At 50.1% G+C, this 25,294-nt stretch overlaps 1 protein-coding gene across 3 annotated transcripts in view; it reads right to left on the bottom strand.

Annotated features, from left to right (window-relative positions):
• Positions 1-22,086: 22,086 nt before the first annotated feature.
• Positions 22,087-25,294, bottom strand: part of DOCK4 (dedicator of cytokinesis 4) — a 197,137-nt gene continuing 193,929 nt past the window's right edge. For 2 of the 3 annotated variants that reach the window (XM_070424805.1, XM_070424803.1), the window contains one exon: positions 22,087-23,574. In XM_070424805.1, the coding sequence (XP_070280906.1) occupies positions 23,137-23,574 (438 nt within the window). In that variant the 3' untranslated portion in view covers positions 22,087-23,136. The remainder of the gene's footprint in view (positions 23,575-25,294) is intronic. The other variant, XM_070424804.1, reaches the window with a different exon arrangement.

Below are 25,294 nucleotides of genomic sequence, written 5' to 3' on the forward strand. Positions count from 1 at the left end.
AACCCCCTCACCCACCCCCAAACCCACCCCAAACCCACCCCCAACCCCCAAACCCACCCCAACCCCACCCCCAACCCCCTCACCCACCCCCAACCCCCAAACCCACCCCAACCCCCTCACCCACCCCAACCCCCTCACCCACCCCCAACCCCACCCCAACCCCCTCACCCACCCCCAACCCCCTCACCCACCCCAACCCCCTCACCCACCCCCAACCCCCTCACCCACCCCAACCCCCTCACCCACCCCCAACCCCCTCACCCACCTTTAATCCCCTCACCCCAATGACACCCCCCGCCGCCCACCCACCCGCCTTTGTGTAGCTCAAGGTGGCACAGAAGCCTTAACTGCCCAGTTTGTTCTCGGGCCCATGTGCTGTGGGCCCCCATGCATAGATGCATAGCTGTTTTGTCCTGTTCCTCTAGCTCACGTCACGTTAATTCCTGGACCAGCCAGGAGAACTAAGGGGAAGAGGCAATTTTCTCTTCTCCCTCACATCTGTCAGGCAGCATCGCCTCATGAGGGTGCGTGTTTATGGGGGAAGGATGGAAACCCAGCCCAGCTAGGACAGAGGGCTCAGATGTGCGGGTGCTCAGGGGTGGAGGCGCGAATTATTCGAAACCCAGGCTGCCTGAAGCAGAGGAGCAAACTGGCACGCTGTGCACGGGCAAGGATTCATCCCCAAGGGGGCACTAGGAGGCCTTCATGGAGGAGGCTACATCTGGGCTGGGTTCTCAGGGATCAATAGGGTTCCCCAAATTATTCCAGGCTGAGGCCAGAGGCTGAAAACACAGAGTGTGCGAAAAGCAGGCACGAGGGCTATGGGAGTAAATGAGATGGGAGCCAGGTCCACTGAGCCACACGGGCGGGCGGGCAGGGCACCGTTTTTATTCATATTTGTGTCAGTTACCTGGCGCCACATTCAGCCTCTAAGTGACTGATGCAGTTACTGCTGGATGGATGGCCATGACTGCAGCAGGTGAGGGCACAGGCTCTGGAACTGGCCCACCCGGGATAGACCTGGCTCTCCTGCGTGCTCGCCCTGGGACCGTGGGCAGATGCTGAGCCTCCGAGCCCGACACCGACCGCGGAGAACTGCAGAGGAGAACTGAGAGTGGCTTCACTCACGGAGCACTAAGCAGGGGGACAGGAAAGCCATTGCTCAAAAGCCTGAACTCCTCGGCGGTCGAAGACAAGGGGTTTCATAGCGCAAAGCTCACAGGTCACGGGGAGGAAGGAGCTCAGAGTCAGGGGCCGCGCTGATTGCTGGTTCCCACAGCAGCCGAAGCTCCTGGCAGCAGTCCGTCGGGGCTGTCACCACGCCCAGGCCTCCATCAGGAAGCGAGGTCTGAAGGGCCTCCTGGGCTTTGACTCGGGACGTCATCTCAAGAGCAGGAAGAAGAGAACAGGGCTGCAGGCTTCGCGCGCCACAGGCCACAGCCCTCTGTAGAGCGAGCCTCTGAACCCGCATTACAGGCCCGGACGTGACTCCACTCCCCAGCGCCCAGGACTCGTAGGAAGAGCTCATTTAACCATTGTCTCTAAAAGCTAAATGTGACTGTATCTGCCCGTTAGGGCTTCCTGTCGGCTTCAACCACAGGCTTCCAGGCAGATCTGGGCGAGAACGTCCTTCTATGTCTAGGATTCGCTCCTGAGAACGGGCCGTGCGGTTAGATCCCGGCGTTAGCACACGCTCTGATCCCCGTCTCTGCTCTGCGGGCGGTTTTGACGTGGGAATGGCCACCCATAATATCGTCCTCTTAGGAAAAGACTGAGCTACTCGGCGGTGACAGGGTGCAGGACAGGCTCCCCCCAAAACCGGCCCCTTGGGCTAGTCAGCGTTTCAAGCAGAAGGACTTCGGAAGAGGGGTGCGTGGGAAGGGCTCCCGGGCGTCCCTGGACCCGCTCACCAAGCCCTCCTGTGCGAGGCGCCCTCCCTCCGCCGGAAGGAAGGGGCAGCCTTACCTCCGGGGATAACAGCCGGGGCACAGAGAGGGGCACCAGCAGGTCCTGCTGTCCGTGCCCCCCCCCCCCATGCACACACACACACACACACACACACTTAGCTCACACTCTGTCCACATCTTTCCACCCTCCTCAGACCTCCATAGACACACTCAGCTTTAAGGATTTCTTATGCGTCTTCATTTTCTCATGAAGGCTCCCGCATCCCAGAAAACTTCCATTCACCCGGGGCTGTGCTTTCCTTTTGCTCACCTGTCTTTTGTTACCAGGGTCCCAGCGGAGAACTTAGAAAGGTGAGGAGAAATACTCCTCGCCCCCTGCGCTGGAACGACCTTACATGCTAGGTCACGTCTACGTTCTCTTGTTAACATGACCCATAGAGAGGGAGAGTCAAGGGTGAAGAATCGGCTATTTTAAAAATCAATCCGTCTACTGGGAAACTAAAAGGATTTGTGAAATAAAAACTAATAGAATCTTATAGCACTCCGAGCTTCCAAACCAAAATGCCAACCAGCCTTCTTTAACACGCAGCCTCACTCTCCCGTGGCTCCCTCCGGCCCACACTCCTGTCCACGTCCCCGGAGGGGCCAGCCGCAGAGAGAGTCTGTCAACATCTTCATCACGTCTAACCTGCCAACTGCGACAGCCACGGTGCCGGGATCGGCAAGGACGGGGCCCCTTTTCCATTTCCTCCAGGTCACCGAGGACAGACAAGCCCGGGACACGCTGCGTCGTCAAGAAGCCGAGTGACAAATCTGCCCTCCGCTTCGCTCGTTTTCCTGAAGAATGTGTGTCCCCTTCTGACATTTATCAAAAGAAATTCAATTTTATCGAAAGAAGGACGTCAAATGATGTGCACAGCTACCTCACACTTCGCCACTGTTAGAGGCCAGGGGGGCGGGAGGGCACCGGTGGGTGGAAGAGAAAGCCACGCTGAGAGATGCAGGAAACTAAACAGGGGGAAGGTCAGGCCTCACAGTCTTTTTTATATATAGACTAGAGGCCCGGTGCACGAAATTTGTGCAAGAATAGGCCCTCCTTCCCCCGGCTTCCCTCTGGCACCCAGGACCCAGGCTTCCCTCACAGGCCTGGCTTTATCCAGAAGGTCATCTGGAAGGATGTCCGGTCTAATTAGCATATTACGCTTTTATTATTATAGATATATTTTTATTGACTTCAGAGAGAAAGGGAGAGGGAGAGAGATAGAAACATCAATGATGAGAATCATTGATCAGCTGCCTCCTGCACGCGCCCCACTGGGGATCGATTCCGAAACCCAGGCATGTGCCCTGACCGGGAATCGAACTGTGACCTCCTGGTTCATAGGTTGACACTCAACCACTGAGCCACACTGGCCAGGCTGGCCTCACCGTCTTACAGGCTGTTAGGCATTTCCAATTCCATCCCCTGGTTTTGAGCTCCAAGTTAGTGGCGGGTGCAGGCTTTGGAATACTGCGTTTCGTTTTCTCCAAATATAAGGAATGACACAAAATGGGGTTGCTGTGTGTTCGCGGATTCGTTTGTACTTTTTGATTGTTTGTTATTTTTCTGCTACATCAGGAAAGAAAGCAAATGAAACCCCTCAGCACCGTGTCTAATGCAATGCACCCCGCGGGCAAGCAATCGATATTTCTCATGGTGATGAGAAATGCCTTTTCTCTGGCAGAAAAGGAGATTCTGGGTCAAAAAAAAAAATGAAACCAGAAGTTGTGACAGAAGAAGTCAGATTGCGATCCAAGGAAGGGATCCTGTTGGGAGGCTCCTGATGAGGCTGCCACTCCACTCTACCAGCTAATAGCACTGTACCTGCCGCATGAAAATATTGGATTAAGGCACAAATGAAATCTCCTTCTCAGCCAGGGGCTTCTGCAAAGCGGAGCCCATTAGGCTGCTGCCTGGAGAAGGCCAGGAACTTGACTAACGGGTCCAAAAGGCAGCTGGGGGACAGGGGTTTAACCACAGGAGGCCCAGCGCCGACTGTTATGCAAATTGACTTTTCCCAAAATGTTGGGTAATTTCCATCAAGGACTGAAATACATGTGTTGTTGGTTTTTTTGTTTTGTGTTGTGTGTGTGTGTGTTTTTTTTTTTTTTTAACATCACTGTTCTCTGGCCTTAAGCTAGTCAAAGGAGGTTCTTTAAAAAATATATTTTTGTTGATTTCAGAGAGGAAAGGAGAGGGAGAGAGATAGAAACATCAATGATGAGAGAGAATCATTTGATCTGCTGCCTCCTGAATGTCCGCTACTGGGCATGTGCCCTGACCGGGAAGCAAACCATGACCTTGTGGACGAAAGGGGCCACAGGCTGACCTGACAAGCTCAGGGAAGGCCTGCGTGGCAGCCTAGCAGACTCAGAGACCTAAAATAACCACAAAGGATGGTCTGAAATTAAACTTTAACTGAAGCAGTTATGGTGGGCAGTTATGTCCTAGGCCAGTATCTTCACTGACAAGATCAACTTTGATCCTTACTGAGCCCATTTGCCTTTTTGCCTCTAAGATAACATACCCTTGAAATGTCTGGGTAACTTGTAACTTCCCTTTTTCTGGAGCCCCTGGGGCACAACCAAATGTTCTGGGCGCCAGGACAGATACTACAAATTCCTTCATTATCATGTTAATTGATCCTGCTATCCTATCACAGAGGTTTCCCCCTGCTTCGCTTAATCCCACCTCCTTAAATCTGTCACCAATGAATTCCATGTATAAATATGGATGTAACCCTGCCATTCTCCGGAGCACTATCTCAATTCGTTGAGGTTCTGCTTCCCGGCATATGTCGACAGTTTGGCTCAAATAAACTCACAAAAATTCTTTACAGGTTTCAATGGTTTTTTTACGTTGACAACCTCCAGGTTCATAGGTCGATGCTCAATCACTGAGCCACACAGGATGGACCAGAAAATTATCTTTTGACAGTTTTAATGGTTCCACGGAGACAGATCCCCAGTGGACTCACCCCCCAGAGCCAGGAAAACTCCATGGCAGGGACGTGCTCCTCATGGGCAGTTCACACCCAACCTGGCATTTCTGGGCTCCCAGAGGTGAATCCGAAATGGCGCTAGAACCTGGCTCACTCCCTGCGTTTCCCATGTTAAGCTTCCTCTCCACCAGCTTTGTGTGTTGTGTTTTGGTTTCGGATTATCTATGGCCCATCCTTACTTCCCAGGAATGACGGGAATTTGGTTTTAGGGTCCGGTTACTCCATGACCTCTGGGTGTGGATGAGTAACTCACAGAGCTCTCTTCTGGGTGAGGGGTGGCAGCGAATCTGGGATGTTAGTCGACTCTGCTGGTCTATTTGGAGATCAAATCGATTAAAAATCTCATGCCCTCCGGGAAAGTGATGTCTAGACTGTGAGTTTCCTATTTCTGTGTTTACTCTTGACCCGAGGCTAACAATTTAGACTGGGAGCTATAAGCCTTCTCCCTCTCTCTCTGTCTGTAGGTGTGACTGTAATTCAGAAAGGCCTTGCTTCTCATGGTGGGAGTGATGACCTGACTTCCAAACAGCAGTAATAAACAGAACTACGACACCTCCAACCTCAGCATAGCAAACACCAAGAGGCTTTAAAAGTCCATTATAAGATTCCTTACAAAAACGTGAGCAGAGCACACTGAGGAAGGCCTCTGTGGTAGGGCAGTATTCTCGAGGACCCATATAAACATCCAGGCCACACCCACCGACACCAAGCTGATTTTGTAATCAGAATAACCTTTTGAGGTATTTTTTATCCCAAGGGGCGAGACTGTAGAAAATTGTGTTTCAGTGGAAACCCTGTGTGACGAGGGTCTGGCCTTTCACAGCCTTGAGCTATTTTACACTTTAGAAGTGGGTGGACTCACCTTGTCTTGTCCGAGAGGTGCCAATGGCTTCTCCCTCCCTTGGGGACGCTCCCCGCTGCCTGCATTTGCAGTTCAGTTCCTCCTCTCCACACAGGCTTGTGCCCTTCGACCTTCCCTCTGAACAGGTGAAACCCCCGCCTGGCTGCCTCCTGAAGTGAGGAAAGGAACGCCGTTAGCACACGTTCATTTTCCTGTCTGCGTGAGCGTGTGAGTCCACCTTTTTGTAATTTGAAAGGTATTTGTTAACAGCGCCTTTCACAGTGGGATGGAGATGAAACCAGGTAAGAGACAAACAAGGGGAAGGTTTGGGATGCGTCTTAAGTGGAGGATGTGTAGACAAGGCCTCAGAGAGGCTGACCTGCCCACAGCGATAGAAGCAGATCACCGGGTGAGAGAGAGGTGAGGGGTAAACGGTAACCAAGGGAGAAGGCAATTTAAATGACTAAACACATGGGAATAAATGCACAATTGCGTAAGGGTCTCAAATCCCCAAATAAAATAAAGCAAGAGCTCTCTCTCCTTTGACCTCAGAGCGTGGCCAAGGCATGAGGGATTCTGCCTGTGCAGGCCAGAGGGTCAGAAATAGGAGCATCCTGCGAGGGGGAGTGTGTCATTAGAAAGTCTTTAGGGGTCTCGTTACCAATATTATTTTTTAATATATTTTTATTTCAGAGAGAGGAAGGGAGAGGGAGAGGGAGAGAGAAACATCAATGTTGAGAGCGAATCATCAGTTGGCTGCCTGCCTCACACCCTCTGCCTGTGGAAATTGAACCATGACCTCCTGTTTCATAGGTTGACACTCAATCACTGAGCCACATTGGCTGGGCTAGTTACCAATATTTATTAAGATTTAAATGCAGCGCTCTTTAACCCAGCAACTCTACATGTAGTGTCTAGTCAGTGAAAGATGTGCACAGGTATGTGATGATATATGTTCAAAGATGTGTATTTCTGGTATTTTTATCATAGAAATTTGGAGACACCCTAAATTTCCATCAATAAAGGGTTGCTTCAGAACAGAGTGTATAGAATGATTATTTTTAGTTTAAAAATCATATATAGTTATCTCAGAAGAAGAAGATTAAACATTTTTTGGTTTATATATTTGTAATATTTTCCAAACATGCAAAAATAATATAATGAAGCTCTACCTGTAAAAGAGTCCAATCTTTTCAACTTGCTACAGTTATCTTTCCACTCTCCCATGATGGACTGTGTCATACAAATTAACTTCATCTTCTTAGTGCACCAATGGAAGCTTAGCAGTGGGCATGGGACGGTTATAGAACAGCATTCTGCATTTGTCTACCTGGGCAGAGAGAAGTCTAGGCTCTCTGAGAGTCTCTGTGGCTGTGCACAATATCCAGATAAGGTTTAATAAGACCCACGCAGCCTGCCCAAACCAACCAGACTCTTCACCCAACCAACAGAGGTCTCTGGGCAAATAACTGTGAGAATTTTTCCTAAGTGATTTTGGGCAACTTTGAATATATATATATATATATATATATATATATATATATATATCCTATCCAATAATAGACAAACATGGTAATTGACCGTACCATCGCTACGCCTCCCATTGGCTAATCAGCATGATATACAAATTAACCACCAACAAAGATGGAGGTTAATTTGCATACTGCAGGCAGGGCGGGCCAGTGCGATACGCCATCTAGGTCCCTGTGTGCAGCCCTGGGCGGTGGGGCTTGGCGGAGCGAACGAGCCGCCTAAGCCCGCAGGACCCCTGTGTGTGGCCCTGGGCGGGCAGGGCTTGGCAGTGCAATCAGCCCGAGGAAGTCCTATTCTTGCAGGAATCCTCCTGCAATGGGCTTCTAGTATATATATATATATATATATATATATATATATATATATATATATGTGTGTGTTGGTATGTGTACATATGTATATGTTCATGTGTGTGTATATACACAAATATATTTTTTAAATTGGAAATAACTGAATGCCTTTTGACTCTGGCACCCATTAAATAATTGCTGGGTGATGATGAATTAATGCTATATGATCTGAATATACATCATGTTAATAAGCACTTGTGAATGAATATAATACAAGTGGAATTAATATACTTTAATGTATTTGTGGAGTTGATTTCAAATGGCTACACTTCTCATTTCAAAATCGGCTCATTTGAAATGGAGCCTTTAGTCGGTACCTAGCAGATTATCATTTTCAGACTTTAGATCATGAGTTCTACTAAAACGCTATAGGAAATAGATTTTATCAGGCAAACAAACCGATGTCACAGTTCCCGATCCATAAATACCATGGCAAATGATAGTAAATAACTTTGCCACAGGCGTGGTGCGCTGAAATTCCTCCTGCCCACCGTACCTTCCAGCGCCTCAGTGAGGGGGCCAGGATCCTCCTGGTTTAAGGAGAGTAGCTAGGGGCCCAGAGCGAACATTGGGCAAATAACCATGAAAATAACCCAGGTGTCAAAGCCAGCATCAGACCAGTACCCTAATCCTAATCATGAGAGCACAGCTTGCCTGGCCAGTGTGGCTCAGTGGTTGAGTGTTGATCTATGAACCAGGAGGTCACGGTTCGATTCCCTGTCAATTCCCAGTCAGGGCACAGTTCGATTCTCAGGTTGCTGGCTCGATCCCCAGTAGGGGGCGTGCAGGAGGCAGCCCATCAATGATTCCCTCTCATCACTGATGTTTCTCTCTCTCTCTCCCTCTCCCTTCATCTCTGAAATCAACAAAAATGTATTTTAAGAGTAAAATAAAATAAATAAACTCTGTGTTTTGCGGACTCTCAACTGTAACCTACTTTTGCCTCGCTCTGTATTTATGGGTGGAGATTGAACTATTGGCGTGGAGGCCACGGAGACTAGACAACTAGCAGACAGCACCTTCAGGACGATAATTCCTGAGAAAATACACTTTCCCCCTTCGTGGTCGGCTGTCTAAATAGTTAGAGGAGCCTCGTGGTACTTCTCCACCAGCCTCCCCCGTAGAAGCTGGTTTCTGAGCCCTCTCTCTTGCACATGCATCTAAAAGGTGTGTAATTAGCTGGTGACAGGTGGTTAGGTAGCCGATGGGGTGTGAACCAGCCGCTAATCTGTTTTCTTTATTTACACCTTTCCTTGCACTTGAACGGCAGGCAGGCCGGTGCGTTTCATTCCCTGCTTACTTCTCCAGATTAAAAAGTGATTTGCGGAGCCATTTTTAATTCCTCATATTCCATTAGGAAGAAATAACCAGGGGAGACTTACCCAGGACAGAACGGGCACTGAAATGTGATCACACAAAGGCCCGTCGGCCGAGGCCGCATTTCCGCTACAACGTGAAGGGTTGCCTTCCCTTCGCAGCCCTCGGCCCCAGCGCTGGCCTCCGACGCCGACCTCAGCTTCTGGAATAACCTCCCTAGTGAGGCCCTGGCCACAGTGAGAGTTCGCAGCTGACGTGCTTGACCGCCTCACCATCCGTCGTGGAGCCGCAGGGAACATGTTACCGAATGATGATGACTGCATCCCCACTCAGATAGTTTGTGTTCTCTTTAATCATACATTGTTTTTAATCAGCTGGAGAAGGAATTAAAACAGAGACATGGTGGAATGAGAACCGTGCAGACACGAGGCTGGAACAGTGAGGACGCAGCTGGAACAGCAGTGGCCACAGACCGGGCGTGCGGCCAAGAGGGGGCACTGGGACAGGATAATACTGAGGGACCGGGTGAGTCTGTAAAGACAAGGAAGAGTAAAAAGTATGTCCTTGCATTTCTGAAAAATAGAACCCAAAGGCAAGCTGTGGGGAAGGTGCCAACATGTCCGGAACGTCCCATAAGCCTTGGACGGAGGCAGCCAATAGGCAGCAAAACCCAGGGTCAGGCATGGGGTTTCCACACAGGGGTCAGGCACAGGGTCTCCACCCAGGGGTCAGGCACGGGGTCTCCACCCAGGGGTCAGGCATGGGGTCTCCACCCAGGGGTAGGCACGGGGAAATCCCTCTCTGCCCAGCCAGGCCCACAGGAGGCTCCCATCGAGGGCACTGGCTGCAGATGTGGCTGGCAGCACAATCCGAGAAGCAGCTGTAATTCACTCCGTACCTATCACTAGCCAAGGCCTAGGAAGCAGGCACGGTGGTTTTGGACTTGTAGCAACATATTTTATTTAAGCAAATATATCCAGAATACAATCCATTTAGCACTGATCCGTATGAGAATTATCAGTGAGAGATCTTACATTCTTTTTCCCGTTCTAAACCTCGGAAACCCGGTGTGCGCACGGCACCTGGCAGTCCGGGTGTGTGCTACCTCCCGCCTCCCTCCGGACCAGCCACACTTCGGGTGCTCGACGCCACCGGGGCTGGAGGCCACCCCGCAGGGACCGTCCCTCCTGGCTGCCCAGACACTCGCCCCTCCCACGGTCCCTGCTGCGTTCTCCCTGCAGCCCCAGCCGGATGCTGATTCTGAGTGACAGGGACAAATGTCATTCCCTCCACCGCCTCAGCGGGAGCAGGACCTGGGGCAGTGCCGGCCTGTCCCTGGCTGGGCCATCGCAAAGCTTAATGTTTGCGAAAACACGTGAAGGGCCGTCCGTAGAAATGACTGTGCAACTGAAAAGATGACTGAGGAGACATGCTAGCAGCCTCTACTGCAGCGGTTCTCAACCTGGGGGTCGAACGACCCTTTCACAGGGGTCACCTAAGGCCATCGGAAAACACATATATAATTACATATTGTTTTTGTGATTAATCACTATGCTTTATTTATGTTCAATTTGTAACAATGAAATTGGGGGTCACCACAACATGAGGAACTGTATTAAAGGGCCGCGGCATTAGGAAGGTTGAGAACCACTGATCTACTGGGAGAGGAGGCGGTAACTGGTAGACAAACCTCAGGCTGTACTTGACTTTACATCAGACGGAAGTCAATGGGCCCTTTAAGGGCCCAAGACTAAAGGGCAGTTATCTTAAATTGCAGACCAGAAGTTTTATTGCTAGCTTTACCCCGTGGCCAGATAAGTTTCTATTGAACGAGTACAAAAAATATTTTACATAAATGTTAAAGGCACGCCTTAAAACTAAACACCCATTGCATTTTGAAGTTATTTATTCCATGTTCTTACAAGCTAATATCTTTTCAAAGTATGATCTCAGTAAAACACTGTGTAATATGAAAACACGAGAATTCTCGTGATCCGTCCTCAATGTGTTAAGAATAGTTGGTCTACATCTGATGCATCCTGCAGTTTCATGGCTCAATTTAATTTTGTTTCAATTCGCAATAATAGTACAAACCTAGCCAGCTACGTGGGAACCGTTGGTTAGAGATTACAATCTGTTTGCATGACACCTGCCTCCTACAGAAGCGCTGGGGCACCCGAATGCTTCGTTTTCTGTGAAATTCAACCAGGAAACACCCCCAGCCACCAAGATGGTAACGGCTCTGGCCCTGAGGCCTTCCTGTCCCCACGCAGCTTTGGGACGCCCGTGGGAGCTGCAGGTGATGCTAGATGACTTCTTGCAAAACTTGAGCAACATCAGTGACGTCTTGCATTTTATTAGCTTTCGTCGTTTTCTGGAGCAGGACATCTGAGCTGAAGTTGTTTATCTGATAACAGAATTTCATCAACATGCAGCTCCTGGGGTTTCTTCCCCCCAGCCCATCTGATGCTTCGGTAGCGATCTTATCCATCAATTCTCATTTCAGGGCTCATGGATCAAGTGGAACCATTATTCTATCTGATTCCAGGAGCCACAGCTTGCAAACCCCAATTCCTGTGCAGCGATGGGCTGGAAGGCCAGTAGCTGAGCAGCCCAGCTCGGGGCTGAGCTTGTCCATCGGTCCACAGCGGGTTCTGCCGGCAGGTCCAGCCTGCGGAGCTGTCCTGCGAACGGGCTGGCGCTCTTCCAGTCACCACCTCGGGCTCAGCAGCGTGACAGCACCGCCTCCCGAGTCCCACCTGCTATATTCCTAGTGGGCACGCCAATCAGCTGTGCCCGTGGCTTAGTTTCGGTTTGGGATCGCTGGTTTCATCTCCATGTCAAGGCCAAGCCACAGGCAGACGCAGCCCGGAGCTCAGTGTGGGGCCACTGCTCTGGGGACGGGTAGGAAGGCCCCCAGGCGCAGGCGTGGGGAGCGGCAGCGGGATGCTGTGCCCTATGTCGCCTTTTCCGGAAGCACGGCGTGCTCGGCGAGTCCCAGGGAGCATCCCCGTGCTCTGCACTTCCTCCTCATTCTGTCTGTTGCGCAGCAGTGGTCTCGGGGTCTCATATCGCTTCTTTGGCAACTTGGAGTTTTAAAACTTAAATCCAATTTGGTGCAGGTGCTGGGACACTGGATTTCTCTTCCTTACACATCCCAGTATCATCTACCTCCTGCCGTGACATCAAAGAAACAGACCCAGGCCCGGCCAGTGTTGCTCAGTGGTTGAGCCTCAACCTATGACCCAGGAGGTCACCGTTCAATTCCCAGTCAGGGCACATGTCTGGGTTGTGGGCTCCATCCCCAGTGTGGGGCAGGCCCGAGGCAGCTGATTGATGATTCTCTCTCATCATTGATCTCTCTCTCTCCCCCTTCCTCTTCTAAAATCAACACTTATTTTTTTTTAAAAGAAACAGATCCAGGTATTTCATAAAGAAACAGCCACTGGAGACCGTAGCTGATGTGAGATGTTAAAATCTGTTAAAAATCTGTTCCACAATTTACCCAGTAAGGCTTTGCCAGCGTCTGTGCGTGCGAGTCCCGTATCCCGAACGGTTTGCCTCTGGGAGCAGGCCTGGTAGTAAATGACTACATAACCCACTTGCAGTTTCTCAGATAACATTTTTCAAAGTCTGAAGACCAACTTCAGGGCTCAAAAACAACTCTCGTTGTTTGCCTTAAGAATTTCACTGTCTGATTTATTGGCTAGAATTCAAGAAAAGTGATTTGAAAAATTTATGCATGTTCTTCAAAGCGCCAAAATAATCGTTTTTCTCTTTCTTAAGTAGGCCCCAGGTGCCAGCTTGCAAATGGGATGATATCTGAGGGGCCCTATTTCCTAACAGCCACACACGGAAGATCACATCCTGTCCCCTGAAATGTTTTGGATCTAAGTATAGAATATGTTTGGCAGGAAGGAGTGAGAGCACACACATGTAAGGTTACAATTAAAATTGTTACCCAGCCAGCGTGGCTCAGTGGTTGACCTATGAACCAGGAAGTCACGGTTCAACTCCCCATCAGGGCACATGCCTGGGTTGTGAGTGTGATCCCCAGTAGGGGGCGTGCAGGAGGCAGCCGATCAATGATTCTCTCTTATCATTGATGTGTGTGTGTGTGTCTTTCTCCCTCTCCCTTACTCTCTGAAATCAATAAAAATACACGTAAAAAAAAATTGTTAATGTGTGTTTTAGAGTGGGGCAAGAAAAATAATTCTTTTCCTACAAAAAACTGTCTTACACGTAATTGAAAAGGATGAAGCTTTCACCTTTGTGAGCCATTCACAACTTGCATATTTTATGTGTGGTACTTGCATATGATTCTTCGTAAAAAAAAAAAAAATGTTGGTTCTGGAAACGATCTGCTCCAAATAACAGTATTTTCTCTGAGAGTTTTGCTTTTCTCAAATGCCCCAACCAAAGGCAAATGGAGTCAGAGAAGCAGCCTCAGAGAAAATCCATTTTAATTGCATTGATCTTATTCCTTAAGGTTAAATACAATGGTTCCCCTGGTTATCTATCATTTGTATGGAGGTTAATGCTGAGTCAAGATCCAATTTCAGCAGCTTCGGAGCGTTACCGGACCTGCGTCCCAGCTGCATGACGATACTGATTGTTCATTCGCAATCCCAGTTCACAGGGTCGAGTCCCACTCAGACACAGCCGGGTGTGCTTCTAACAAATTGTGGCTAAACCAAGGTGGCAGGAGCGTATGCTCTTTACGTAAGAATCCTCAGGAGACTTCCGTTTCTGAACCATGGCAGATGTGGCAACAACAACAAACAAAAAACCAACAGTGATCGTTCTGAACGTTTTGAAAACATGGCCTTCCACTCTTGGACACGCCTCCCATCAAGGCGTGAAGACTGTACCCCTCCCCTTGAGTCTGGGCAGGTTTTAAAAGCTTCATCAGCCTGGGATGATCCCCAGTAGGGGGTGTGCAGGAGGCAGCCAATAGATGTTCCTCTCTCCTTGACGTTCCTCTCTCCTTGACGTTTCTCTCTCCTTGATGTTTCTCTCTCCCTCCCTCTTCCTCTCTCTAAAAATTAATAAAGATAGATTAAAATAAATAAACAAAAGCTTCACCGACACGCTCAGCAGAAGTGACAGTAGTAACCTATGACACTGGGGTTACAAAGGAGCATGAAGCTTGTTGCTAAAAACTTGAACTTGGACCCCGAAGCCACGTGAAAGGAGTGGGGCCCTGGGAGGGGCCTGTAAGCTTCCTGGCTGACGCTGAGCCCAGCCTGCCTGCCGTTCTCACGGAGGTGGTGGTCCTGAGTGGAGAAGCCCCCAGAGGGTCTGGCCTCGGTCCTCTGAGTCGCCTCCAGCGATCCAGGTCTCCTCGGCTGAGCCCTAGACGTCGTCGGACAGAGACAGCCCACCCTCCCGGGCCCAGCGGACTGCCCTGAGCATCCATGAGCACAGTGACGTGGCGGTGGTTGGAGCCTCTTGGGTCGGGCGATCTTCAGCCCTAGGTAACTGGGACACGCCCTGGCCCCTGAGACGGGGGTGTGTCCTAATAAACCTCAGCATGTGGATTGGCTTCGGGGGCGAGGCAGCAGGGCGCCTGTGGGCTTGGAGGCCCGTGAGGTGAGCCACTGGGGGAGCGCTGGGAGGTTGGGGGGAAGGGCCCTGGTTAGGCCTGGGTGGCGGGAGGAGCGTGGCCTGGCCGGAGCCGAAGAGGCTGTATCCACAGTGAAGAGCTGTCCTTGAGCAGAAGAGAGGAGACCTGGGGCGGATGCTTCGCCGAGGGGACTCCGTGTCTCGTGAGGCCTGGGTGCGGCCGGTGGCGCGGGTGCGGCTGCTGGGGAAGTCGCAGGAAGCCTGAACCTCACGGACTCGTTGGCTCCGTGACAACACTGATCAGTTATGAACACATCGTTCCATGCTGAGCTCTGACGCTTCAACAGGACGCCCGTCACTCACGCTCTGCTCCGTGAGGAGTGTCAGTTGGGCTCGGAACGTGGACACGCCGGGGAAAGCGCTGGGAGAACTGGGTGTGAGCGGTGACATGCACCCTGCCCCTGGCCTTCCGGCCTCCGCGGCCACGGCCAGGCCGCCTCCTGCCTGGACAACCGGGCTCTGGTGTCTGCGGATTATACAAATCCACGTCAAACCAGCGCAGAAAGATGTGCACGTGGCTTCAGTTTCAGCAGCGACTGCAGAAAATTCAGGCAGGAAGGATGGTCACCTCTGACGGGATCCTGACTGGGATGGCCACCGTTCAGCCCTTATCCTCCATGCCCTTCTCTCTCTCTCTCTCTCTCTCTCTCTCTCACCACATGGCTCCTTATGCTGTGAATCGGCACATCGATGCCTTTCGCTCTCTTGGCTGCTGACCTGCAGTGCTGCCTCCCAGGCCTACATGCGAGCTCAGAGCCATTTCCTGGTGTCTGAGCTCCCGGCAGAGTCTCCATTGGCTGAGCTTGGATCATGTGTCCACTCCCACTCCGGATGGTCCGTGGCGGGCGGTAGAAACATGGTCTCAGGGTTTGTCTCTGTGAATAGAAGGTAGTTCTCAGACAAAGAGGGCAGTGAATGAACAGAGCAAGTACCGAAGGGATAGAAAGTTTTTTTAAAGTACGTGGCACAGAGGAACAGCTAAACCAAGGTTAGATTTAGATTGACAAGTCGCCCTGGGCTAGGGATTCTGCATGGAGGTGCAGGGGAGGCTCACAGAGTAGCCACATGACTTGACGCTCACAGAATTCAAGCCTGTGGCTTAGCAAAGTCCCAATGGATAACATCACAAACTTCCCAGATCACCATGAGTAAGTCAAGATTATGGTTTTTATGATTTTTAAGATGACGCTGTTTAAACTCAGTAAGGGTGTCCGAGATCTATTGTAATTATAACATTTCTCTCCAAAACATTCCACTTGTAAGGAATTAAGAAGAAAAGGCCAAGAGGTCAGTGCACGGTTCCTAAGATGAAGCATTGATTTGTGGTAACATAAGGCTGGCTAAGCCACTGACCTGAACATTTCAAATCTGTTCCCACAAAATGACCAAAAAAAAAAAAAAAAAAAAATTTAAAAGCAACAGGAACAATTATTGATTATGTTACATGTTTGAAGTCCTTTTTAGGAAGCATTAGACACACTTGGATATCCTACTTATAATCAATCATCCATCACTTCTCTGAGAAACTAGCCCCGTGGGGTTAACGCGGGTGCAGAGGCTGAGAAACTTGCTTCCCGAAGAGATAGAACCCATGGCGCTCTCCGGCCTGGGCTAATGCGATTATGATGTGACAAAGCCGATGACAGGCGCCGCCACCACTCCGCTTCCTGAGAGCTGACTTAAGCTAACATCGTTGGCTGCGATATTCCGTGAGAACTAAACGCTGTGCTTCTGAGGTGAGTAAAGCTCTTCTCGACTTCAAAGCGGAGCTTTGCCTCCCTTAGCAACCAGGTCAGGTCTCCGGGCACATTACCCATAAGTGATCTTCCTTTGCCTCCTTTTTAGTTCCTTGATGTCGGGAAATTCTCTATCTATTAATGGAGAGGTGCACCTCCCTTGCGAGTTTGCATTAATGTCTCTCTCCTTTGCCCCGGCTGCTTCAGTAATTTCTAAGAAAAATTCTGTTGGCAGACTCCAGAGAAATCACACATTGGAATAGATATGACAACTTAAAATATAGCAATATGCATTGACAATGCTAGGACATGTGTCATATAGGAAAATACGTAGCCCTGGCTGGTGTGCTCAGTTGGCTGAGCATCGTCCTGGGCACTGAGGGGTCGAAGGTTCGATTCCCCATCAGGGCACGTGCCCAGGTTTTGGGTTCAATCCCCGGTCGGGATACGTGTGGGAGGCAACCATTGTATGTTTCTCAGTTCTCTCTCCCTCCACCCCTCCTTCCCTCCCTTTCTAAATATCAATTTTTTTAAAAAAAAAAGACTAAAATGCTAAAAAAATAAAAAGGATAATATATAGTCCGAAGCATTGGCAGGCCGAGCAGACACGTGTGTCTGTTTTCACTCTGTTGCACTAGCAAAGCTCCGTGAAGTACGTGGGTGGGTCATGCAAGAGGGTGGAGAAGCCATACCAAAGTGTGCAAGTTCTTCTTTAAAAACATGGATGAAATTCAGCCCATCAGCTCTCCTGGCTCCTCCCAAACGAGACATGCATGATCGCTCTTCCTCAGGCCTCTGAAGAGAACAAGGATCCAGCTTCCTCTCTGGGCGAGTCGAGGCTCAATTCTACACCACAGATGATGCAAGTTGATATTTTAGAGGAAGACGTCTCCAGAAAGGTCAGGAGAAGGTCCCAAACGGAATCCGGCTTCAAAGGGCAGATGGGAACTCCAGACCCATTTGTTCTCAACAGTATTGCGCTGCCCCCGCCATCCGTCCGCGTGTGGGAATCAGATTCAGGCCCCGCCGAGCCGCTGACCCTGGCCCCGGGCCTGTTGTGGGTGCCGGCTGCAGAGTGGACGTAGTCACGTGACAAGCTTGCAGGCTCCCCTCCCGCCCCCCCCGCCCTCCATCACTGTTACCTTCCAGTTGGGAAAGGAAAGCAATTTGTATCATTTTCTAAATTAATAATTGTGATGACGTGGCCACACCTACATCTTAGGCCACGGAGGCTGGAACAAACTTATTAACGATCCACTATGACCAGGTGGATTTCTTGACAGCAGATTCTCCCGACAATAGGTGCTAAGCCTTTAATTGGATAAATGGAGCTAAGGAGCTGACCTCACCATCTGCTGCTGCGTCTCTGTCCGGGTGGACCCTGTCACTCACTCAGACGACATCGGAAACCCTGTTCACTCAGCGCCGCCTGGAACTTACGGTTCGTCCAGCAGAATAGCTGGCGGTGGGGTCCCTCTCAGCTCATCCATAGCCCCAAGGCCAGAGAACAGTTTTCCAAAGCCATTGGGTGGGGATCAAAACAATTCCGTTCTTGCCCGGCCCGTGTGGCTCAGTGGTTGAGTGTCAACCTATGAACCAGGAGGTCACAGTTTGATTCCGGTCAGGGCACATGCCCAAGTTGTGGGCTCAGTCCCTGGTGTGGGGTGTGCAGGAGGCAGCCGACCAATGATTCTCTCTCATCATTGATATTTCTATCTCTCCCTCTGCCTTTACTCTCTGAAATCAATAAAAAAAATATTAATTAAAAATAAAGAAAATAATTCCATTCTTGCTCCAAACCAAAGGGAGAAAACTAGGCCCCTTTCCTTTGGTCTGATCAGTAAGTAGCTTCATATCAAAGAATTCTGCAGCTCGGAGGGCCCGCTCTGCTCTGTGGGCCGTGGCCGCCATGGGGACGGTGTGATGGTGGCGGTGATTCACAACACGGGCCCCCTCAGGTCCGGGGTGTGCACTTTCCCGGCTGCTGGGAGGGTGGCCTGCCAGGCTCGCCTGTGTGTCCTCCTCACCCTCCCGCAGGGGTTGCCCTTCGCCCCTGAGAGCTGCCCGCCCTCAGCGCCTGACCTCTGCCCCCAAGTTCCCTGTGGGACCAGCTGAGGCTCTATGGCCAGAGCATCTCTTTTCAGCTGCTCCCTCTGCCCGGCCTGTTTCCCTGGGGAGCAGCACTGCTCCCCAGTGTAAGCCCTGGGCCCACGCCTCCAGCCGAGTCCGTTTCCCGGACACCACACGCCCGGTGCACAGGGCGAGCTTGCAGATGGAGGCCGGGCTTGGTCCAGGCTGGTATTTTTGTGCCTTAAGACTCAGACTCCATGTTTCTTGGGGACTTGCCAAAACCCTGCGGGTGGCACTAAAGTGGGTCCAACACTTTGGGGACGGACTTTGTAAATACGCGAGAGGACTGCAAACGTCATCATTCCTCCACCTTTGCCACTTTAGTCCGGAGTCCATTCTAAGGAAATAAACCAAAACATGGGGAAAGCTTGCGTGAGAACAGTCACCAAGGTATGCTTTGTCCTCATGAGAAACGGAAAGCAATAGACTGCCCATGAATAGGGGACCAGCTGAAATGTGGAATAGACTTGGCTCTCTGCTGACATGTCATAATAGTTAAATACTGTAACAGTGGACAAAACATGAGGGTGGACAGCCCAGGGACACCGTGATTACAGCCACGTGCAACGTACGTGTCGAGAACTGGAACCGTCTGGTCCAGGCAGCTCCTGTCCCCGTGAGCCAGGCTCCACTGCTCCGTGTTTGTCTGCATGGCCTTCCTCTTCCAGGCATCTCGACAGGCAAGTATCTTGATGTCCACACAGGAACTTCTCAGCAGACCCGTCCAATCGCTGAGAGGAAGCATCAAGGAACAGTTTATGTCCTGAGGCTCTGAACCTGTGAACTCAAAATCCCTGCCTTGCTCTTTCCACTACCTGAACAGCTACCCCATGATCTTACCCGACCTCCAGGCCTGCTCATTTAAAGACCCACCTTCAACAAAACCCCACTTTTCAATGAAATCTGGTCCTGCCCTCCCGCCCTGAGAGATGCTGCCAAACCTGAGTTGAGGGTTCTCTCCTGATGAGAGAACCACAGCATGTTTGATACCCGAGGGAATCAGCACTCAAGGTGGAGACGCTATAGCAAGCATGTCAAACTCAAGGGCTATCTCGGGCCAAATAAACAAGCTTTAAGTTTATGTGGGCCGCAAAAAACCAAAAGGTTCAATTTTCATGGAAATGTAGGTTTATTTCGATAGAGACATGCTGAATACAAAGGGCTGAAATAAATGAGTCATCGTTAACATTAAATAGAACATTTAAATAAAAATTAATATTTTTTCTTGAACATTAACTTACCTGACACCAAATAACTGCACAAATTAATAAGCGTCACGCAAATAAACCTATTTTTCTTGTTCTCCAAAAGCGAAATATTTCCTGTTGCGCACACCAAACAAGTCAGTCCAAGACTAATGACGTGGCAATCGGCTGCTAAAATACTCGCTGCCAGTATTAGTGGTGAGAAATGGTGCGCCTGCGCATAAGGTGTGTAAGGGAAATGACTGCAACATGATTATAGTCATCAGTGATTATCCAACATTGTAGTTTGTTATTAATCATTACACATAACAGGATATTGTAGAAATTAAGTTATGAAATTTTTATTAAGACGTTTCTTACATACCGTTATATTGGCTGTGCTGCAAAAATATTCGTTGGCGCATGCAGCCCACGGGCCGTGAGTTTGACATTCTAGCGCTACACAATACGTCCGTGTAGAGAAAGACTAAAGGAGTATGATAATAGTTATGTGAGGGAAATGGCCTCCTGTCCATTTTTCACATCTTTTTTATGGCCTTCTTATGTAATGAGGGCAAAGTTGATCTCGATCAGTCACGAAGCATTCATTTTAGTACAAGCCACAGAACGTGGAAGGCTGGCATGAAGGCCGGCCTGTGCAACCTGCTACTCCCTTTGTTCTTGTCTGGAGAGCAATCGATGACAATCCAGAGAGAACACTACCTAGATGGCAAGCAGGGCTGTTCATAGTGATTATGCTTGTAGAATCTGAACGCCGGTGAGCTCGGCTGTAATGAACGTGACCCCAGGATGCTCTAAAACCACTTAGTGAACGTGGAGAAACATCGAGGATATGGACGACGGCCTGCAAATGGGTTTTGGTATTTAATGGGACAGCGGAGTTAGACAATGGCTTGCTTGGCGTTGGGTTCCGTACATGCCATAAACCTAACAGCACAGCAGCTCACAAAACGGAAAGCCGGGATTTATGAACAGACGTCGGGTAGTCAATGCGTTTTGCAGTGTTTCTGAACCGTTTCCCACACTGGGCAGTTAATCTGTTTTGTGTCAAGTTTTCTAATGCAAACAAACTTGGATGGTTCTGATTAGTCCCATGAGTGGTCAGCCACCTGGGAAATGTTCCCTTCTCTCCTGACATTAACCTCCACGGCTACCTTCTCAACCTTTGTTCTTATGGCATAAATAAGCGTTGTAGGTAGAGGAAGTCTATCAACCAAGGCAAAACAACAAGACAGGATCTACCAACCAAGAAGTCTGAAATTTTCACTATGCTACGACCAAGAGATGTACACAGCTTCTGTTCATACTGATGAAAGAAAGACAGAAGTATCAAGATTAATCAGGTAATTTTATTTAATATTCACCATTCAGCAGCAACCAGTAGGAACATCTGAGCTAAGAGAATCTCTTGAAGTGTTTGCTATATAGCTGCTTCAGACATACACCCACAGGATCCACTGCTCATTGCATTTTTTTTAAAAAAATGGCTTCAAGAGCAAATAACATTGATTTATGCTGTGCCCGAGCACTAGTCAACAAATCTGTTAAACTACAGAGGAAAAGGAAATCAAAGAAGCTTTGTTATCTTATGCAGGTCACTGTACTTAAGTGGAGTTTTCTTCTTTAAAGCAACAGAAATACAGAGCTTCCTATATATATATATATATATATATTTTTTTTAGGGTATGATTACAAACACAGTGTTATCATCAAAAGCAAAAGCTAGTTCAAGAAATTTCCGACTGCAAAACTTGCAAGATACAAAGCTAAAATTTATATGTTCCTTTTCTCCATTATGAATACCTTCACTAAACATAAATATTTTAACATATATTAATTTTTCTGACATTCAAAAACTGGAAAGTCAATCTGGCAGAATTATTGTTAAAAGCACGTATGTACAAATATTCTTTTTCCATACATAAAGTATTTGGCATAATTATAACACTCATACTGCATCCACAACTGTTTGCTTTTATTTTTTCTTACACATAATGGTATCTTTTATTAAAATTAACCAGTTATGTACAAAAATACTTGAACATTTATTATAGAAAACCTCTATAATCAGCCTTAACAGCGTACACCCGCTGAATGGGTTCATCAAGGGAATATAAAAAAGTGGTCACTGCCTTCCAGGTAAGCTAGCCACAGCGAACACAGTTCAACTAAAATGAGCTTCCCAACAAAAGAGGGAAATATTTAACAGCATGATTTAAAATACAGTTCATCTCTATTGTCAAGTGAGTGTTATAAACAGGCAGTAAAAGGAAACAAAACACAGATACAAAATACACTACACACAAGGTGCTTGGTTCATCCCCAACAAGGAGGCCGCGCCTCCCGACTAGGTCCCAGAAGCTGGAACCCTTCCCAGCCGCCCCATCCCCTCCCCAACCCGCCCTCCCCCCCGACCCCCCCCAGGGCCCAGGGACAGCCCAGGGGCAGCCCTGCTGGGAGGAAGGGAGGGCTGAGGCATCTTTCCTTTTGTGCAGGACTGAAAGTGAATGCCCTTGCCTCCTGAAAGTCCTCCTGCCATTTATTCATGCTAACACGTTTTCTCGAAGGGGTTTTTTCTTCATTTACGCCATTGATTTAATACTGTCCCGCATTGATTCCTGGATGCTCCTTAATGGGACCCATTAATTCGGGCCTGTTTACGACATGGGCATCGGTGCTTCTCAATGACAAATCTGGCGGCGGAAACTGTTGGGGAAGGAAGCCCAGGCTCCAGGTAAACATTTCTCCTGGGCTCTGCTACTCAGTCGGCCCGCCTCGCCTCATCTCGGCTCTGAAAGGCAATGCACCTTGAAGGGGAGACCGGTGGACACTGTGGTGCGGGTACTAATGACTGACCAGCCAGTCCCCAAGCGGAGCTTTAAGGGCGCAGCCAGCTATTGCCTGTCAGAGGCAACCCCCAAGGAGCAGTTTGTCTCAAGAGTAAAGCCATTTCCAGCCCCAGCCGCACCCCCTGACGTCCGCCATCTAACCGGCTTTACCTGTCACCCCCCAGGGGCCTGCTGGCCAGGGAGCCAGGACTCTCTCCTCTTCCCAGGGGCTTCCCCAGTGAGGACTGCGGCCAGAATCCGCCTCAGCCAGCTTTCTCGGAGTATCAAGTATTCAGTAAAAAATATGCAACATTACCACGCGTCGTATTGCTCGACAATACTGTATTGGCTTTAACGTGAAACCGTAAAAAAGGGGAACGTAAAAAGGTACAAAAGAAGTCTGGATCACTCTTCACCGCCTCCAAAGGAGCAGGGCTTGCAGAGCTTCAGCCACCACGCGGCCCGCGTTGGGTCAGTGACGGTGAGTATTGTGCAACCGGACATCAACGAGCGCCGATGCCTCCTGGAACAAGTCTGAGTAAAGTGCCTACACTACCGTCTCCTCGTCATACTTCTCCTCCTGTAAACGCAGCGGATCATCGCAGGGGACACGGAAAAGGGACTCAGAGCTGCGAGACCTTCCTGGGCAGGGGCCGGGGCCGCGGGCCGGGCTCAGTCCTCCGGGTCCCGTTCTCCAGGGCGCCGGGGCGCGCGGCCAGCGGCTTGGGGGGCAGCGCGGGTGGCTCGGGGGTGACGGGGATGGACAGGCTGTGAGGTAGCGGGACCGGGCGCCGCACAGTCCGCTCGTAGACGCTGTAGGGCGGGGGCGTCTTGCTGTCCCTGCGCGCGGGCTCCTCGGGGGCGCCGTAGCCGGACCCCGGCCCGGGCGCCGGCGCTGCCGGCTCGTTCACCGGGTTCTCGAAGCCCGAGATTTCCGACGCGCTGCACCGGCTGAGCGAGGAGATGCCGCTGCTGCAGCTGCCCGACAGCACCGGCGAGTTAGAGAGCAGCCCAGACGAGTGGTACTCCACCGGGGAGGGCGTGAAGGACTGCCCGGGGCCCTGCAGGCGAAACGGGCAGAGAGACAGGGGAGCAAAGGGGACACAGAGCGAGTCACACCCTGCGAGGGGCGGGGTCACACCCTGGGAGGGGCGGGGTCACACCCTGCGAGGGGCGGGGTCACACCCTGGGAGGGGCGGGGTCACACCCTGCGAGGGGCGGGGTCACACCCTGCGATGGCTGGAATGCACGCCCCACTGAATGTGGGCAGGGAAGCCCTAACCCAGCTCCTCAGATGGGGTGTCTTTGGAGACCGGGCCTTTACAGCACTATCTCCCTTAAAAGGAGGCCCCAGGGTGAACCCACATCTAATCTGACCATTGTCCTTAGAAGAGGAGGAAACTTGGAACACCCCCCACGGCGCAAGCACAGAGAGAGAACACCCCGTGGAGACGCCAGGAAAGGGGCCTGGGAAGACCACGCCCGGCAATGCCGTGATTTCCAGAGCAGCAGGAGGATAAGTTCTGTGGACTAAACCAGATTTCTGGCATTTCATAAAGAACTGCAAGTACTAGCAACAATAGCTCAGTGTCTCATAACTTCTTGAAGCTGAGCAGGGGCTGCTCCCGGCCAAAGAGGATACATTCTTTCCTTTGCCACAGTCCCCACCCGACCATAAGATACTCCCCGACTCCCGCTCTGGTTCATGTCAGCTAGCAGCCCCCTGCATCCGCACGTGCTCACTCCCTAACTGGTGTCCTAAGGAAAAGGAGTCCTGAGGGGTGGTCTGTGGAGAGCGGGACCCTGGGGCAGGCTGACAGTAACGCTCCTGGGGCCCTTGGGGGCAGATCAGCAGGTGCAAGTCCCACAATAAAGGAACTGGGACAGCTTCGTCCAGCCCACTGTCTTCTAAAGGGTGTGGTCATGAACCCTTGTTTGCGTTCATCACAGAATGGCCTATAAATAGAATGTTCTACAGTGGTCGGCAAACTGCGGCTCTCGAGCCACATGCGGCTCTTTGGCCCCTTGAGTGTGGCTCTTCCACAAAATACCGACTTCTGTGTATGGGCCACGAAGTTTCAATCGCACTGTACGTGCGCGCCCGCACGTGGTTTTTGTGGAAGAGCCACACTCAAGAGCCCAAAGAGCCACATGTGGCTCGCGAGCCGCAGTTTGCTGACCACTGTTCTAGGAGGTAACATTGGGACAAACACATTTTGAAAAATGTCCTCTTGGACCAACCTGACCTTGGTCTCTCTTTTTAAACAAAATAACATGGGGAGACACAAACCCTTCCCCTTAGCGGGGCCAGAAATGAAGCAGGGCCAACCGAGAGGTCCCAATGCACTGCTGGTTTTGTCCAAAATAAGACAGGAGAGCACCGTCAGTCAGTCAAACAGGGTTACTCCATTTAGGTGCTGAAAACAACCTTTAAGGCACGGCCTGCATTCTAATCACAGGGCGAGGAGCTTAGGGCAGAGCGCCCTCTCCTGGACACCAGGAGTCACAACATGCCCAGCCACCCCTTAGAGTCCAGTGATGGCGAATCTTTTGAGCTCAGCGTGTCTGCATTTTGAAAAACCCTAACTTAACTCTGGTGCCGTGTCACATATAGAAATTTTTTGATCTTTGCAACCATAGTAAAACAAAGACTTATATTTTTGATATTTATTTTATATATTTAAATGCCATTTAACAAAGAAAAATCAACCAAAAAAATGAGTTCGTGTGTCACCTCTGACATGCATGTCATAGGTTCGCCATCACTGCGACCCCACTGTG

This window comes from Myotis yumanensis, unplaced genomic scaffold (genome assembly GCF_028538775.1).
Source record: "Myotis yumanensis isolate MYYU_CA2020_CCGP unplaced genomic scaffold, mMyoYum1.0.hap1 SCAF_9, whole genome shotgun sequence".
NCBI classification, from domain to species: domain Eukaryota; kingdom Metazoa; phylum Chordata; class Mammalia; order Chiroptera; family Vespertilionidae; genus Myotis; species Myotis yumanensis.